At 36.0% G+C, this 18,100-nt stretch overlaps 1 protein-coding gene across 1 annotated transcript; it reads left to right on the top strand.

The window, feature by feature from the left end:
- Positions 1-17,051: 17,051 nt before the first annotated feature.
- Positions 17,052-17,641, top strand: LOC112671734 (glyceraldehyde-3-phosphate dehydrogenase-like). Its single transcript, XM_035709616.1, has 2 exons — positions 17,052-17,293; positions 17,422-17,641. Exons 1-2 carry the CDS (start codon positions 17,052-17,054, stop codon positions 17,639-17,641), a joined length of 462 nt encoding a protein of 153 aa, XP_035565509.1.
- Positions 17,642-18,100: the final 459 nt, after the last annotated feature.

Below are 18,100 nucleotides of genomic sequence, written 5' to 3'. Positions count from 1 at the left end.
CCTAAGACTCATTCTGGACTTCTGACTTCCAGAACGAAAAGAAAATAAATCTGGAAATGGAAGGAGAAACAAAGATATTTGAATTGCTTCAAACATTTGAAATCTTATAAAATTCCTTAAATAGAAATACTTCATAAAAATAATTTCTATTAAAAATTAGTTACTATTTAATTTTTGTTACCTCATAGTTAAATACTAGAATTTAAAAATGAAAGTACCTGTTTAACCTCTAACTCAATTTTAACCATGGTCTTGTATAATTTGTTTAGCTGAATTTCTTGTTTTCATCTCTTTATTCCCATGTCAATATTAACAAGTCAAATATTGGAAAACTCCAGATAAAGAGTACTGTTGTCATATTGCCAAGAGATTATGACTGAAAGAGTCATATATAAAATCAACAAGCCCACAAAATATTTCACCAACCTAACCACAAATACCAAGTCACCTTCCAACCCCCATATCCCTTCTGCCATTCTCCATCTCCATAGGAAGGGAATACATGTCCACAGCCACACACACTCTTAACTACACATAATGACTCCTATAAAATCTCCCCAAAAATAGCAGGAAAAAGCACTACTTATAAAATTCCAACTGCCCCACCTGATTGTTTTCTTTTAAGCAATGGGGCAATTTGTATAATCCATATGTATTTAAATTTACTCTGCCAAACAGTAAGCTGATATAAAGATAATTTTTGCGTAAGTGTCTTTATTAAAGTAACTATTTTAGAACTAGGAAAATAGATTCATATGAATTCAACCAAAATACCACTTCATTTGTTGTCTGTTTTAACAAATTACTACAAATTTAGTGACTTAAAACAACAGAATTTATTATCTTGTAGTTCAGTAGGTCAGAAGTTCAACACAGATCTCACAGGGCTGGCATCAAGGTGTTGGCAGGGCTGTGTTCCTTTTAGAAGCTTTAGGGAAAAACTGGTTTCTTTGACCCTTTCATACTCCCAAAGGCCTCCTGCATTCATTGGCTTAAGGCTTCCTTCTTACATCTCCAAAGATAGCAGTGACACATCTCTCTGCCCCCTTCTACCATTGTCACATCTCTTTATAACCACAGCCAGGAAAGTTTATCCACTTTTAAAAGATTTATATGATTAGATTGGCCCACCAGACATCCAAGAAAATCTCTCCATTTCAAAGTCTGTATCTTTAGTCATGTCTGCAAAGTCCTTTTTGTCATAGGACGTAACATATTCACAAGTTGCAGGAATTAGAGTAAGGACACCTTTGGATCATACTCTAATTCTTTGAGTCACTATTCTACTTGCCACACTCAAATGCACACACACATACACATATATTCAAATTGAACTCCATGGGAGTTTGATGTACATAGAAGCATAATGACCAAAAAACCAATCCATTTAACAAAATTACTGGAAAAGGAAGATATATCAGTTATTTTGTGTCAAATCTCCCCCCAGAATTTGTCATTGTTTAGTCTGTTATTTAGACAATTATCTCCCTTTCTTGGTACTTTGTGTGTGGGGGGAAGAGGTTGGTGAGGTGGGGACATTGGGAAAAGGAATGTTATCAAAATGAAAAAAACATCATTATGGATTCTGAAATTTCCTGTCTTGGAAAGGATGCAAACAAGGTAATATGTCCTAGACATGTTACTACAAACAAACTCAAGTACCCAGAGCTTTGTTATTCATTCACTCATTCAATTAATAAAAAATATTGTGTCCCTGCTAAGCTCCAGGCTTCCAATAGGAAGTATTGGAAATAGATGAGTGAGACAAATAATGTCCTGCCCTCATGTTTCTCACAGTCGAGCAGGAAAGGCTGATGTTAAAGAAATTATTTCCATAGGATGATGTAATGGACTGGATTTAATTATAGGTGAAATCTCTAAGTGGACATCTAAAATCATGACAGTAAAAAATAAGCATGTTCCTGATTAATCTCTTTGTTTCAAATGCTTACCTACTCTAATTTCAAACACATTATGGTGGTTTGAAAAATACTAACTGAGGAGAGTTCTGAGATTTAACTTTTTGAAAGCAGATTTATACTAGATTCTACATTAGAAGCATAACTAAAACAGTAACTTTAGCTAAAAAGCATCAAATGATGTTAAATGTATGCCACATGAAATTACTTTTAAAGTATAGCATTTGTTATCATCACATAGTATTTTAGCCAAGACTAATACTGGGCCTTGAGGTATGGAAACTGCTCCCAGTTCTGTGGTATACCATAGTTTTGGTTCTGTCCATCATGTGGCATACCACCAATTAGAATGACTGGACATACTGTTGCCAACACAGCTAATCATGTCTTTACATTAAATCAGAACCCTCTACTTTGCATTGGCAGGAGAAAATGAAGGAGCAAAAGAAAATGTTGGGAAAATTCCTTTTTGTACATAGACATTTTTATAAAACAAAAGTGTCTTTAAAATTTCACTTCTAAATCTCTAATCTTCTTACCAAAGATATATAATGGTAATAATTTTATGTATATCTCTGTATCTCTTTCTATGTCTCTGTCTCTCTGTCTCTCTCTATATATATGTATATTTATATTTTTATTTATTTAAAATCAATATTTCAACATAATAAAATATCATACTACACAGTAGTTTGCATTTTTGTTTAAAAATATTGTAAGGCTTTCTAATGCTAATTCCTTTTCTAATGTGAAATATACTTTGGAAACATAATTAAGTGACTAAAATATTCCACTCTATTTCACTATAAATTATTTCATCTTTCCTTTATTCATAAGAGTTGGTTAACTACATTTTGTTATTATAAATCAGGTTCTGATGTACATTCCTTTATACAAATCTTTGTGGTGGCTCTTCTTTTTGTCTTTATGATAAATTTCTACAAACGTAATTATGGACCAGGACTATAAATTTTATTGATTTTTTAGATAAATATTCTCCCAAAAGTTTACATCAATATATCATTCTTACTGGGATATATTTCTCCTCACCCTTTCCAACACCAGATTTTCACCAGTTGATTTTTTTAAGTGTTTATTTTTCAGCTTTGCTGGTTAATGGGAGTTGCGAATGCTCAGACTCTAAAGTAGCCCTCCCCAGTGATTCCTGCCCTCAGGTATTTACATCCTTGTGTGATTCCCTCCCCCTTGAGTTGGGCTGAATTCCTGATTTAGTTCTGTTCAAAGGAATATTGAAGAAGCAATGGGACGTCACTTCCAAAATTAGGTTGTTTAAAGAAGATAGCTTTATCTTGGGCAACCACATGCTCCCTCCTCCTCCTCCTCGTGTTGGGCCCTCTTCCTCTCCCTCTCTCAGATGCTTCAGTCTGCTGAAAGTTGCCAGTTGTGAGTAGTCCTATGAAAAGATGTGTAAGGCAAAGGAAGTAATATCTCTGGCCAATAGCCAGTGAGAACCAGAGGTCTGCCAACAGCCACATGAGTGATGTTAAGATCAGATATTCTCCTGGTTGAATCATGAGATGACTCCTGTCCCTCCAACTGACATCTCCACTGCAACCTTGTAAGAGATTCTGAACTAAAGGAACTGCCACACCTGGATTCTTCACCCACAGAAAACAATAAGGTAATAAATGTTTGTTGTTCAGCCACTAAATTTGGGGATAATTTATTGCACAGGAATAGATGACAAAGAAAAGAAGTAATACTTTAGAGTTATTTTAATTTTAATAACAATGAGAAAGAGAGCTTTCTCTTTTTCATAAATTAGTGTTGGTTGTATTTTGTGATTTATCCCTTTACATTTTTGCCATTTTCCAGTGGAAGCCATTACCTTCAATTTCTTTTTTTTTTTTTTCTTTTTTTTTTTTTTTACCTTCAATTTCTAAGAGTTCTTTGCATTTAATAATTTTATTTCTCAGTCTGTCATGTATATTGCTAATGTTTTTCCAAGTTATCTTTTGTCTTTTAATTATGCTTTGGATGTTTTAACATAAATAATTTTCACAACTATTCAAAAATATCTTTTTATATCTCAATAGAAGCATCATTTCTTCGCTTAGAAAGCAAGCAATAAAGCTGTAATTGGTTATCAATATTACACATTTATTTTATATCCTTCCATTTAATAAATGTCCTTACTAGTTCTAATAGTTTATCAGCTGACCATTTTGGGTTTTCTAGAAATACAATCTTATACTCTGTTAATAATGATGGATTCTTTTTCTTTCTGATAGTCACATCTTTTATATCTGTTTTTTGTTATTTTCTTGTCAAGAAACTTTAGAAGAAGTTAAATAATTAATAGTAATAGTGACTACTTTTGTCCTTTGTTTCTTAGTTTAGAGGATTGGGCATAGTAGATCACCTTCAAGTAAAATGATTTATTTAATCATACCTAAGATACAAACAATTGTAGAATGCACCTTAGAATTGACAAAATACAATTGATGATATTTTTGTGTTCATTAAGTTGCTTTGCTTTCTATTTCTAATATATTAATAATTTTTATTTGTTTCCATATTTAATCAGTTGAGGTGATCATGTGGTGTCTTTCCTCTGTCTTTGTGAAAGGTTCTGCTAAGTTACATGACTTTTACTAAGCCAAACATTCTGCGTTTAGGTTCAACCCTGGTGGTTGTTTTATCTAAACGTCTATTGCCTGTAATTATGAGGTTCAATGACAATCTTCTCTCCTTCTGCAAGTGAGGGAGGATTTAACTTTCATGAGGACAAATAGTTATTGCTAAATGAGTTATCAAAAATCACATTATTGCATTTTAATTTACTCTCATGGACAGATAATGCCTTCATCCTGTCCCAAGACACAAAAGGGACTATGGTGCCAATATAAGGGCCAGGGCCATTTCTTCCCTAATCACATTTGATTTGTTGCTATCCAATACATAATAATATTGTTGTCATTCCACCTCTGTGATCCCATTCTCACTAGCAACATCTTCAAGAGCTACTGCTGGTGATCTTAGAGCCCAGGCTCCCACCCACCACCCTATTCCCACCACCAGAGAATCAGAGGCTGTTCCCTGGTCTCCCCAGCTAGCCCTGCTTTGGGATCTTTCCAGCAACCATCATCTCTGTGTAGTCCCCTTTCTAAAAAAATCCTCAAGACTTTGGGTTATAAAGTCAAGGCTTAAAGACAGGGAAAACCATGCAGGGTTCAACAGGGCTCTGGGCTTATGACAACACAGGCTCAAGAATGATTATGGTCCAGAGGCTTCAGAATTTGGGGCTCAGGACTGTTATGGTTCAGAGCTATTATGAACCTAACTATTCAGTACAACCTTTTTTTCTTATAAGAAAATGGAAGCTTATTGACTATTTAAACTTTGCCTGTTCATAATTTCGGGACTGTCTGCACCCATCAGAAGCCATTCATTGCTATGATGCACTATGCTGGAGGTACTTCTGGCTCTGCTGATACTGTGTATGAACCTGGGCAAAGGTTGCCTTCTTCCTTCTGGACCTCTGCACTCTCATCCGACTTTAACTTTGTACTATGCCTTATTCTCTCTTTTCTATGAAGAAGTCCACTGGCTAGATTTTGTCCTAGAAGCCCTTGTTCTAGATAAATGTTGTCTTTAGTGACATCAGTCTCCCCTTTCTGTAAGTATTCTTTTCAGTTTATCCCTTACCCTCCTCTTTTTGTCCAGGAACTTAGTAATTTCGTGTTCACTCTCTTTCTTCCATAGCAGATTCTTTTCTGCAGTGATTATCTGGAAAATAGGTTTACATTTAAATATAAATAAATAACAAAAAAGTTAAAGTGCAACTCCTTTTAGATATATATGCAATGAAACAGTGTTTTGAAAATTAGGAAAAAATATGAGTTCTAGTGACAACAATTCAGGTGAGCAAAATGTCTGCATCCCCTGGCCCATACACCTATTAAGTCATCTCACTCACAAGGCAAAGCCTAGTACAAGACTTATATCTATAGAAGGTAGAGCACACAGTGACAACAGAATTCCTCTGGCCTGTAGCACTCATACACAATTGAATCAGCAACGAGACACATTCTTCTTTCTTGCTGTTATTCTTTCATACAAGAATATGACTGCATTTTCTTGATGACTGATAGCTCTGTTTTCCATCATCATCTGGAAGATAGACACTTGTGTTTTTCCAAAATCAATCACAAAATGTGTTTACAAATATTTTAGAACCACAAGCTAGTGAGGATTGTTCAATCTGAGTAATTTTTTAAAAGATTTTATTTATTTATTCCTGAGAGACACACAGAGAGAGGCAGAGACACAGGCAGAGGGAGAGGCAGGCTCCATGCAGGGAGCCGATGTGAGACTCAATCCCAGGACCCCGGGATCACAACCTGAGCTGAAGGCAGATACTCAACCACTGAGCCACTCAGGTGCCTCTAAGTCTGAATATTTTTTTTAAAAATACAGAGAAGAACCTGGTACTCTGGCAAAACTTATCAGTAAATTCTGAAATGATAACTATGTTTGAATGCCTGACAAAAATCTACCTGGTAAATTATTCTATTTACCAAAGAAGAGTAATAATCTGGAAGCTAATGCACTCTTAGTGAAGAGTAAGTATTACATGACTTAGTTTCTCATACTTTCCAGACCTTTTTGCCATCCCCAACATTTCCATCTAAATAGTGATCTACTGTGTCCCATTCTCAAACCCCTAAGCATCCATTTTTCTCTTCATTGTATTTACTACTCTTTTCCATATTATGTATTTACTTTTTATCTTGTTTTCTCTCTTTGCTCACAAGGCTGTGAGCCTCATGAGGGGCAGAGGCTTTGTTTTGATCAAGGCTACAGTCACAGTCCCTGACCACTGTTTGGCACATAAGAGACCCTTAGTAAAATATCAGTTGCATAAATTTAATAATTTGTGAAATAATTTCAGAAATTATTAAATAATTTTTTTAAATATGGAAGAAGTGCCTTAATGTGGGTGGTAAATGCCCAACAAATATTTATGGTCTTTGAAAAACAAACTTTGCACAAATATGCATGAAAGCCATTAATATAATTAGAAAACATTCTGGTACATTTATAGCACATTATGTTATATACTTATCAAAGGACAACATGTATTGGATGAAGAAAATTTGGATTTTTGAAGGTTAAAATACGTTGATATGTCACAGTGATATTTATTAAAATATTCAAACTAATCATTTAAAACTCTTCCAAGTCAAGCTAAATGTACTTTAAAAATCCATATTTTTAAAAAGATTTTATTTATCTATTCGAGAAAGAGCAGAAAGCACAATTAGGGAGTAGGGGGAGAGAGTCAGAGAGAGAAGAAGGTTCCCTGCTGAGCAGGGAGCCCAACGTAGTATTCGATCCCAAGACCCTGAGATCATGACCTGAGCCAAAGGCAGATGTTTAACTGACTAAGCCACCTAGGCACCCCCCAAAATTCACATTATTATCTTTTACATTTCATTAGTTATTTTCTTGACTATTTAGCAACAATAAATGTGACACAACACAATTTTACTGAGGACAGGAATAAACTATTACAAATAATTAAATATTCAAGCATGATTTAAAATTCATTTGTCATAAAATAGAATGCATTTCAGTTTAGACAATAAGATTTCACATAACAATATTTTTATTCCGTTTTCTGTAATGAAAGCAAACCAACTTAGCCACTCAGAAATTTTATTAAATTTCTGAGATTTATTGAGAAAAATAGATGAAACTCCAAATATTTTTTTTCCTTTCAATTAAAAAATGGGTGGATTTTTCATCATGCCTTTTAAAGGCTTATGGATCTCATTGCCAGTACTTCAACAACAACAACAAAAAATGAACTCCACAGAATTATTTAGAAAAGCCTAACTTTATTTTCGAAATACTTAATAGATAACTAGTTCTACAAACAGGGTGAAATACCTTAAAAGAATCATACTTACAATAGAGTTTTTGAGTTGAAACAGCAAAAATAAGGTCAGTTACAAATATGCCCTCTAATTGTGTAAGTTAACAAATGGCTGCAGTTTTAGCAGATCTCAAATCCATGCTTATTACAACCAAGAAGAGATGCCGCAAAGGTCACAGGAAATATTTTCTCCATGCAGACCATTGGAAGGCACGTTAATGTGAAGCCCAGCTATTGTGAAAGTATGATGCGCCAACATGCAGCTTGAGCCCAGGAGCGCCTGTTAGTTGTGGCAGTCTGTAGTCGTGCACAAGTGCTTACAGCTGCAGTGACATGGTGCTAAGCATGTTTTAAGACTAGTCCCAGTCGAGCGGCATCTTATCCAACCAGAAACAATCCCACAATCCAGCTCTTTTTAAGTGATCATCCTTGTATCATAACAGATTAAGGTTGCAGCTACTTTGGATTATGTTTAATCTAACCTTTATCCATTCACATCTTCACCTGAAACTTACAAGGACCAAGAGTCAATTGCCAGGGCATAATTCACAATGACACTGATCTTGCCTTCCTCACTCTAATTATCTGGATTAAGAATAACACTTTTGAGTAATTATTTTCACATTGGATAAACATTAAGCTTTCCTGGATTTATCTGAGCTTTTTCCTAACATGAAATAGATCCAACCAGGCTTATAAGAACATAACTGACAGCAGTGACAGCTTAATCAAGGCAGCCCTAAACAACTAAAACAATAAGGAAATGTTTATTTCCCATGTTTAGAATATTCAGGAATCAGAAACTTGACAAATTTAGTGGCAAAAAAAAAAAAATCCCAGATATTCAATTGCAATACTCTAACTTTTTTCTTTCCTTGTAGTGATTCAGTAATCCTCGGTAAAGTTCAGACTCTGGAACACAGAACTATGATGATGATATAAAATTAGCTATACTGCTACCCATCATACAAACTAAATATCTTTATTTTCACAGTCAGTGCAATGTCCTAAAAAGAAAGAGAACATTACATTAAAATCAATGTGCCAATTATCATTAAAATGAATCAAGTACTTGCTGTATCACTTCTGATGGCTCTTTTTGATCATTCTGAATTGTCCATCCAAGATTGCACACAATCCCTAAAATTGCTATCACGAACAGGTTAGAAAAATCTTCCAAGCTTGTCTTTGAAACTATCTAAGATCATATACAATTACACACTAAAATCACATCACAAAACCCAATTATACTTTGGCTTTGCAGATCCACAGATAACCTCTTAAAGAGCAAACTCCCTCACTGTGTCGACCTCTGACCTCAAGCTCTTTTTCCAATCTTCAGCAGCCTCGCTCTGTGTTTCTTAGCCAGTCTGAGAAGCCCAAACTCCCCGTGGTCAAAAAGACCTACAGGACTTCAGAAGGGTGCCAAGTGTTCCATATATCAGAGGTTTAAGATAAAAGGTAATATTGATAAATATTTTATCCTTGCTCTTTAATATATGTTATATACTCTTCTGTCACTTACTTATAACCAAACATTTTCCCTTTTTTGTTTTTTGCTTTTGGGGTTGGTTGATTTATTTTTGCAAGAGAGAGAAAGAGAACATGAGGAGGGTGAGGGGCAGAGGGAAAGCTGGGAGCCGTATGACTACTCTTCTCTATCCAGGACCTCGGGATCATGACCTGAGCTGAAGGCAGGCACTTAACCGACTGAGTCACCCAGGTGCCCCTATAACCAAACATTGTAAATGAAGAAACTTAAGTATACTTGCCTTCATTTTAAGGGTTTAATGATAACAACATTAATTAGCTTCAGAAAAAAAAGAAGAAATAAAAAGAAGAGAAGAAAGAAAGAAAGAAAGAAGAAAGAAAGAAAGAAAGAAAGAAAGAAAGAAAGAAAGAAAGAAAGAAGAAAGAGAGTCACTATTTTAATGGAACTGAAAAAGCACTACAGAAAAACAAAAAGAGGTAAGAGGTTCCAAACAAACAAATTCCAAACAAGCTTTTGCAGTGAGAAGAAAAGAGGTAAGCTGACTTTTACAGCAGTATCTCTCCAAAGTCCACGATTACATGTTTGTGGATCCAAGTTTGAAGCATCATAATCATCGAGTACATGATTTTCTAGAGAACAAAGAAGGATTTTAATTTCATACCAATTCTTTTCCACAGTTACTGAAGGAAATTACCCAAAAGGAAAATATGAACCAGCTGTTCATGGCATTTTTCTATGAGTGAATAAATAACATTTAAAATAATATATAAAGAGAGGTGAATAAATCATCTAATTCTAAATGTGAAGGAACTCAGAAGTTATTGTTGGCTCCTTTTCAAATGTGGGCTTGTGATGGCTTTAGTTATCTATTCTTGTGCCTATAAGCTTGCTCACCTACGTAATACCAATCATATGTCATCACATAGAAGAACTGCAATGGCATTTGGAAGTCATCTGCTCTTAACTTCCCAAGCCTTATCCTCTGCAAAGTGTGTTGATGATTGGTAAATGCACATTAAAATGATCGTCTATACTATCCCGAGGAATAATACCAAGAATGTGTATTAAGTAACTAAGTCAAAGATTTACCTTTGCAATTGTCTTCCTCTCAAATGAAGTAATTTGGTTTTGTAAGGTTGCATTAAGATGAGAATAAAATAAAATTGTCCTAACATGTAACTCAGGGCATCTTCAGAACAAGCCATTTAATAATTAATTCCTTAAAGATATTGCCTTAACACATAGGATATCCCTCTGCTCATTGCCTCAAAGGATCTAGAATGAGTCAAGAAAATAATTAGGCCTCAAAATGCAGTGTTGGCAAGAGAGATTGAGAATTTTGAAAAATATGTGAATAGAGGTACAATATGCTAGAGACCAAAGATGATATAGAATTAACATCATAAAGATTAATGAACATCCTTAGATGAGTATAGATCTTATGAATGAGTTCAAACATTTGAGTCCATATTTGAATCATAGAAAAAAAATCCCCAGTCCTATTTTTCTCCTAAAATCATTTCCATTTTTGAGAACTATCCTTAAAATTAGGATTCATAGATGCTTATTCATCTATCAAAATCAGATAAGCTGGTAAATTCTATGAAGCCTGAAACTATATTCTTCATGCTTAGTTAGCCCATTTATAGTGATTAGTCAAATGAATGAAACTCTAAGAGCACTCAAAATACATGAATTAAATTGAGCAACAAGACTCTAATTACTAATAACCAAAATACAATTTCTGTAATCTAAAATCATTGTGGATTCCCTCCATGCCCCTCCATCTCCCTTACATAATAAAAAAAAAAGATCTCTAATGATTTTGCACTTCTAAAAATCTGTGATGGGTGAAAGAGAGGCAACCAAAAACATAGGTAAGACTGTTGAAATCTGAAAAAAAGAGCAAAATGTATTTAGTTTAGTCCCTAAAAATGTTCTGACATTGAAAATATAATAAAAAAAATTTTAAGAAAAAAAATAAATTAGGTGTTTAGTGGAAGAAGGTGTGAAATCTCTAACTGCTGACTGTGCTTTATAAACATTTACATTATCCTAGAGCTATTCATACTTACGGACTTCCTGAACACTATATAATTTTACCCATTGTTGTATAAGTTGCCTTCTTTATACAAGTGTTGTATAAGTGGTATAAGGCATGTGTTTTTGACAATCTGGACAATTCCTGCTTGACAGTGCTTAGAGGCTGAGTCTATATGACAGCCCCAGATGGTTTTTAGGTGAAGGATAAAAAAAAAGTGATATAATTGATTTGGTGCTAGCTGAGATGCCCTAAATGTTCAGTTTCAACTTTTACCTAATCCATCCATTCCACCTTTTTTATTTCTCTTTTTAAAAATTAAAAAAAAAAAAAACCACCAGGGACTGAGGGTATTTGTCTAGTATTCTAAAAATGTCTTAGAAGACTTTTTTAAGGAAATAACTGGTTCAGAATTTTCTCTATCATTAAATTTTTAAGACTGTTTAACATAGAAACTTAGTCTCTAGTAATCTCGACTGATATATTCACCAGGTTCCTAGGTAACAACCTTGAGTAGCCTCCATTTAGTTGCTCTGGGTAAACACCCAGGGTTGTTTCTAGAAATACAGAAAATCATTCCCAAAGAAAATTTTCAAATTGATATTCAAAAGCTCATTCAGAGATATGGGAATAGGAATAATATCTATAAACAGTTCACAAATATAAGCAGAGGAATTCAGGACTATCCGGCTTGTTATGTTTGAGTGTAGTTCAATTTCATTTGCATTTAATATGACTTGATTTGGTTGGATTTGGCCTAGCTTGGTTTGGTTTTGTTGGTATCATTGGTTTTGGAGAAGCAAGCTAATGGTGCTAGGAAGGGGGCCTTAAACTGAATAGAACAGTCAATATCTTGAGGATCTGCCAGACTCAATGGGTAATAAAAAAAAATGTGGGGACGCTTGGGTAGCTCAGTGGTTGAGCATCTGCCTTCCACTCAGCGTGTGATTCCGGAGTCCTGGGATTGAGTCCTACATTGGGTTCCCCAGAGGGAGCCTGCTTCTCCCTCTGCCTATGTCTTTGCCTCTCTCTCTGTATCTCTCATGAATAAATATATAAAATATTTAAAAAATAATAAAATAAATGTAATAGTCACACACTTCTATATATCTGATATATAGATATATAGACACTTTTTGTTTTATTGTACTTTGCTTTATTGTATGTTACAGATATTGCTTATTTTTTATTTTTTTTACAAACCAAGGGCTTGGGTGACCCTGTGTTGAGCAAATCTCTATTGGCACCATTTTTATTTCTTTTTTTTTAATATTTTACTTATTTATTCATGAGAGACACAGAGAGAGAGAGAGAGGCAGAGACACAGGCAGAGGGAGAAGCAGGCTCCATGCAGGGATCCCAACGTGGGACTCAATCCGGGGTCTCCAGGATCAGGCCCTGGGCTGAAGGCAGAGCTAAACCGCTGAGCCACCTGGGCTGTCCTGGCACCATTTTTCTAACAGCACTTCATGTCTTGGTGTCACATTTTGATAATTCCTGTAATATTTCAAACTTTTTCATCATTATTATATTTGTTATGGTGATCTGTGATCAGTAATCTTTAATATTACTATTGTGATTGTTTTGGAGGACTACAAACCACATCCATATAATATGGGAAACTTAACTGATCAGTGTGATATGTGTTGTGACTGCTCCAACAACCTACTGTCCCCCTAACTCTCTCCCTCTCCTCAAGCTTCTCTGTTCCCTGAGACACAACAATATTGAAATTAGACCAACTATTAACCCTGCAGTCACCTCTAAGTGTTCAAGTGATAGGAAAAGTCACACACCTCTCACTTTATTTTTTTTAAGATTTTATTTATTTATTCAAGTCTATTGGCACCATTTTTCTTTCTTTTTTTAATATTTTACTTATTTATTCATGAGACACACACACACACACACACACACACACAGAGAGAGGCAGAAACTCAGGCAGAGGGAGAAGCAGGCTTCATGCAGGGAGCCCGATGTGGGACTTGCTCCCAGGTCTCTAGGATCATGCAACTGCTGAGCCACCCAGGCATCCCCACCTCCCACTTTAAATCAAAAGCTAGAAATGATTAAGTTTAGTGAGGAAGGCATGTCAAAAGCTGAGCTAGGCAGAAAGTTAGGTCTTCTGCACCAAATGTTTAGCCAAGATGTGAATGCAAAGGAAAAGTTCTTGAAGGAAATTAAAAGTGCTTCTCCAGGAAACACACAAATGTGTGATGAGAGCAAGACAACCTTATTGCTGATAATGACAGTGGTCTGAATAGAAGATCATACCAGCTACAACATTCTCTTAAACCAAAGCCTAAGCCAGAGCAAGGTCCTTGCTCTCTTCAATTCTATGAAGTCTGAGAGAGGTGAGAAAGCTACAGATGAAAAGTTTGAAGCTCATAGAGGTTGGCTCATGAATTTGAAGACAAGAAGTCATCTCCACAACATGCATTTTCTGATATAGAAGCAAATATCAAATATCAGCAAATGCTGATATAGAAGCTACTACAAATTATCCAGAAGATTTGACTAAGATCATTAATGAAATTGGTTACACTGAACAACAGATTTTCAATAGAGTTGAAACAGCCATCTTTCTTTTTGGAAAAATATGCCATCTAGGACTTTCATAGCTACAGAGGAGAAGTCAATGCTTGGCTTCCAAAGCTACATAGGACAGGCTGACACTTATTAGGGGCTGATGCATCTGAGTGACTTTTAGTTGAAGCCATTGCTCATTTACAATTCTGAAAATCATAAGACCCTTAAGAATTATGTTAAATCTACTCTGCCTGTGCACTATAAATGGAAAAAAGAAGCTTCAATGACAGCACATCTGTTTACAACATGGTTTTCTGAATGTTTTCAGCTCACTCTTGTAAACCACTGCTCAGAAAGAAATATTCCTTTCAAAATATTACTGCTCGAGGATACTCCTGGTCACCCTAGGGTTGTGATGTAGATGGACAATGAGATTAATGTTGTATTCATGCCTGTTAACACAACATCTATTCCACAACCATGGATTCAAGTCTTATGATTTAAGAAATACATTTTTTAATTTATTTTTTATTGGTGTTCAATTTACCAACATACAGAATAACCCCCAGTGCCCATCACCCAATCACTCCCACCCCCCGCCCTCCTCCCCTTCTACCACCCCTAGTTCGTTTCCCAGAGAAATACATTTTGTAAGGCTATAGCTTCATAGAGAGTGATTCCTCTGATGGATCTGGGCAAATAAATTTAAAACTGTCTGGAAAGAATTCACTATTCTAGAAGCCAATAAGAACATTTGTGATTCAGGGAAAAAGATGAAAATATCAACATAAATAGGAGTTTGGAAGAAGTCAATTCCAACCCTCATGAATGACTGTGAGGGGCTTAAGACCAGTGGAGGCAGTAACTGCACACGTAGTGGAAATAGCAAAAGAACTAGAATTAAATGTGAAGCTAAAGATGTGACCAAATTGATGCAATCTCAGGTTCAAACCTGAATGGATGAGGACTTGATTCTTATGGACGAACAAGGAAAGTGGTTTCTTGAGATGGAAACTACCCCTGGTGGAAATGCTGTGAAAATTGTTGAAATGACAACAAAGGACTTAGAATATTATATAAACCTAGTTGATAAAGCAGTGGCGGGGTTTGAGAGGACTGACTCCAATTATGAAAAAAGTTCTATTGTGGGTAAAATGCTATCAAATAGCTTCACATGTTATAGAGAAATCACACAAGAAGAGTCCATCAATGTGGCAAACTTCATTGTCAGCTTATTTTATGAAATGGCCACAGCCACACTAACCTTCAGCAAGCACCACCCTAATCAGTCAGGAGCCTTCAACATCTAAGCAAGAACTTCCACCAGAAGAAGATTAGAATTCACTGAAAACTCAGATGATAGTTAGCACTTTTTATCAATAAAGTATTTTAATTAAGGGATGTGCATTGTTTTTTCAGATGTAACACTATTGCACACTTAATAAACTACAGTATAGTGTAAACATCTCTGAGGAGTGCCTGTAGATAATCAATACTGTAGTTCAGTAGAGCAAGAAAAGATTAGCGTGGTCAGTGTAAATATCTTACATAACTATGACATGGTTGGAATCTTACAGAATGATACACTATCTAAAAGTTAATCATTGAGCATATTATATAAGTACTTTTTTTATGTTATGAAGTATATAAAAATAGGTAGCAACCACTATAAGGAGATAAAATGTGTCAACAAATATCCACAAGCCATATGATATCATTAAAAGTATCAATAAATGATACAAACTAAGGATTAAGGGAGTCCAGTGAGAGAGAATAATCATTCTAAGTTTATGATAGAATACAAACAAAAATTTTTGAGCTAGATCTTTACTTCCATGCATTCTCCCATTTGGTTCCCATTCTGCTTCATTCTGGCCCATGCCTCCATCAAACTAACATTCCGGCAAACATCTCATAACCGTACTGACTGCCAAATCAAACTGATAATTCTTTGTTCAGTCTGCAATTGCATTCCATAGCATTTGAATCTATTGACTAGCCCCTCCTCACTGGCTTCCTTCTTTCAATGTAGATGATAACAAATAACTTAGTTTGCTCCACCTTCTCTGATAATAGTCTTTCTTTGTTCCCTTTCCTGCCTTGTCTTCCTCTGCTTACTCTTAAACGTAAAAATTTTCAGGGAGCTCATGCTCATAACCTCTTCCACCGCTGTTGTTGAATCATCAGCTGGACTCAACACTCTCAGGTCCTGTTTCTTATCTCCATTACTTTCAGACCTCTTTGTTTCTTCTGATGGAGTCCCCTCAGCTTATAATTGTTGCTTCTCTTCTTCCCCCTTGAATTCTGTTCATGTTTGAAGGCTCAAATTGAATGCTATCTTCTCTATGAAGTTGAGTCTGTTTCTTCTAGTCATAATTGTTTTTATCTCTGCATTTCCTTACAAATTCATTTGTGCTTTCTTCTATAGCACCATTCTTCCAGATTAGGGATAATGACTGTCTCACTAAAAATAGCTCTTACATAAAATAAATTGCATACTGTCAAAGCCTAGGATATTTTTAAGGGATTTTGACATTGTATGTAAAATATGCATTCATTATGCTTAATTCTAACCACATTCTCAAATGAGATAAACATTCCTAAGCCTAACAGGAACACAGGAGACACTGAGCTTTGTATGGTAATTTGACTGCCCGTCTTTGCCGCAAGTGGTTTCCATAGATTTTAAAAAGCATATATTGGCTCCCTGCTCCTTTCTGTTTGACAGACAGCCACATCTGTTGGGATGCAGCAATTCCAGCTGCATCACAAGACATGATGTGAAGGTCAGAATAAATGGATTTGGCTGTATTGGGCTCCTGGATGCCAGGGTTGCTTTTAACTTTGGAAAAGTGGGTATTGTCACCATCAATGACCCTTTCATTGATCTTAACTACATGATCTACATGTTCTAGTATGATTCCACCCGTGGCAATTTCAACAGCATAGTCAAGGTTGAGAATAGGAAACTTGTCATCAGTGGAAAGCCCATCTTTATACTCCAAGAGTAAGATCCTGACATCAGATGGGGTGATGCTGGTGCTGAGTATGTTATGGAGTCTACTGAGATCTTCACCACTATGAAGAAGGTTCGGATTAATTTGAAGGGTGAGGCTAAGAGGGTCATCATCTCTGCCTTCTGCTAATGCCCCCATGTTTGTATCAGGCATGAGCCATGAGAAGTATGACAACTACCTGAAGATTATCAACAATACCTCCTGCACCACCAACTGCTTGGCTCCTCTGGCCAAGGTCATCCATGACAGCTTTGAATCCTCAAGGGACTCAGGATCACAGCCTATGCCATCACTACCACCCAAAAGACTGTGGATGGCCCCTTTGGGAAGCTGTGGTGTGATGGCCAAGGGGCTGCCCAAAACATCATCCCTGCTTCTTCTGGCCCTGCTAAGGTCCTCCCTGAGCTGAATGTGAAAGAAGATCATTGGCATGGCCTTCTATGTCCCCACATCCAAAGTGTCAGTTGTGGACCTAAACTGCCACCTGGAGAAAGCTGTCAAATACAACTTGCCTCATGTAGAACTTCAAAAACTAAGGATGACATCAAGAAGGTGGTGAAGCGGGCATCAAAAGTCTCCCTCAAGGGCTTTCTGGGCTACACTGAGGATCAGATTGTCTCCTACAACTTTAACAGTAATGCCCATGCTTCCACCTTTGATGCTGGGGCTTGCATTGCTCTCAATGACCACTTTGTCAAGCTCGTTTCCTGGTATGACAATGAATTTGACTACATCAACTGAGCGGTGGACTTTGGAGGTCCAGATGGCCTCTTGGACCATGAACCCCCAGAGAGAACATGAAGAAGAGAGCAGCCTTCAACTGCTGAGGAGTCTTGGCCCCAACTCATCCCCCCAAACACTGAGAATCTCTCAACCTCTACACAGTTTCTATCCCACACCCCCTAAAGAAGAGGAGGAGAATGGGTAGCCTCTACCTTATCGTATATCATCAATAAAGTATACTGTAGCCCTCAAAATGAAAAATAAATAAGCACATATTTTTCAGCCATAATTTAGAGAGATACTGTGTGACAATTCTAAACTCATGTTGTCCTCTATTTGAATTGAAAGAAAACAACATATAAATTGTAAAACCCTTGTAATATTTCTCCTATTCAAAAACTATTAATTACTAAAGTTACTAAAATAAAATTATATTAGGGTTTGGTAAAGAATATCTATGAAGAAGAGCCTATAAGA

The sequence above is a fragment of the Canis lupus genome, chromosome 32 (genome assembly GCF_003254725.2).
Source record: "Canis lupus dingo isolate Sandy chromosome 32, ASM325472v2, whole genome shotgun sequence".
Taxonomy (NCBI): domain Eukaryota; kingdom Metazoa; phylum Chordata; class Mammalia; order Carnivora; family Canidae; genus Canis; species Canis lupus.
The sequence above is the reverse complement of the archived record's forward strand: the minus strand, read 5'-3'. Positions and strand labels throughout refer to the sequence as shown.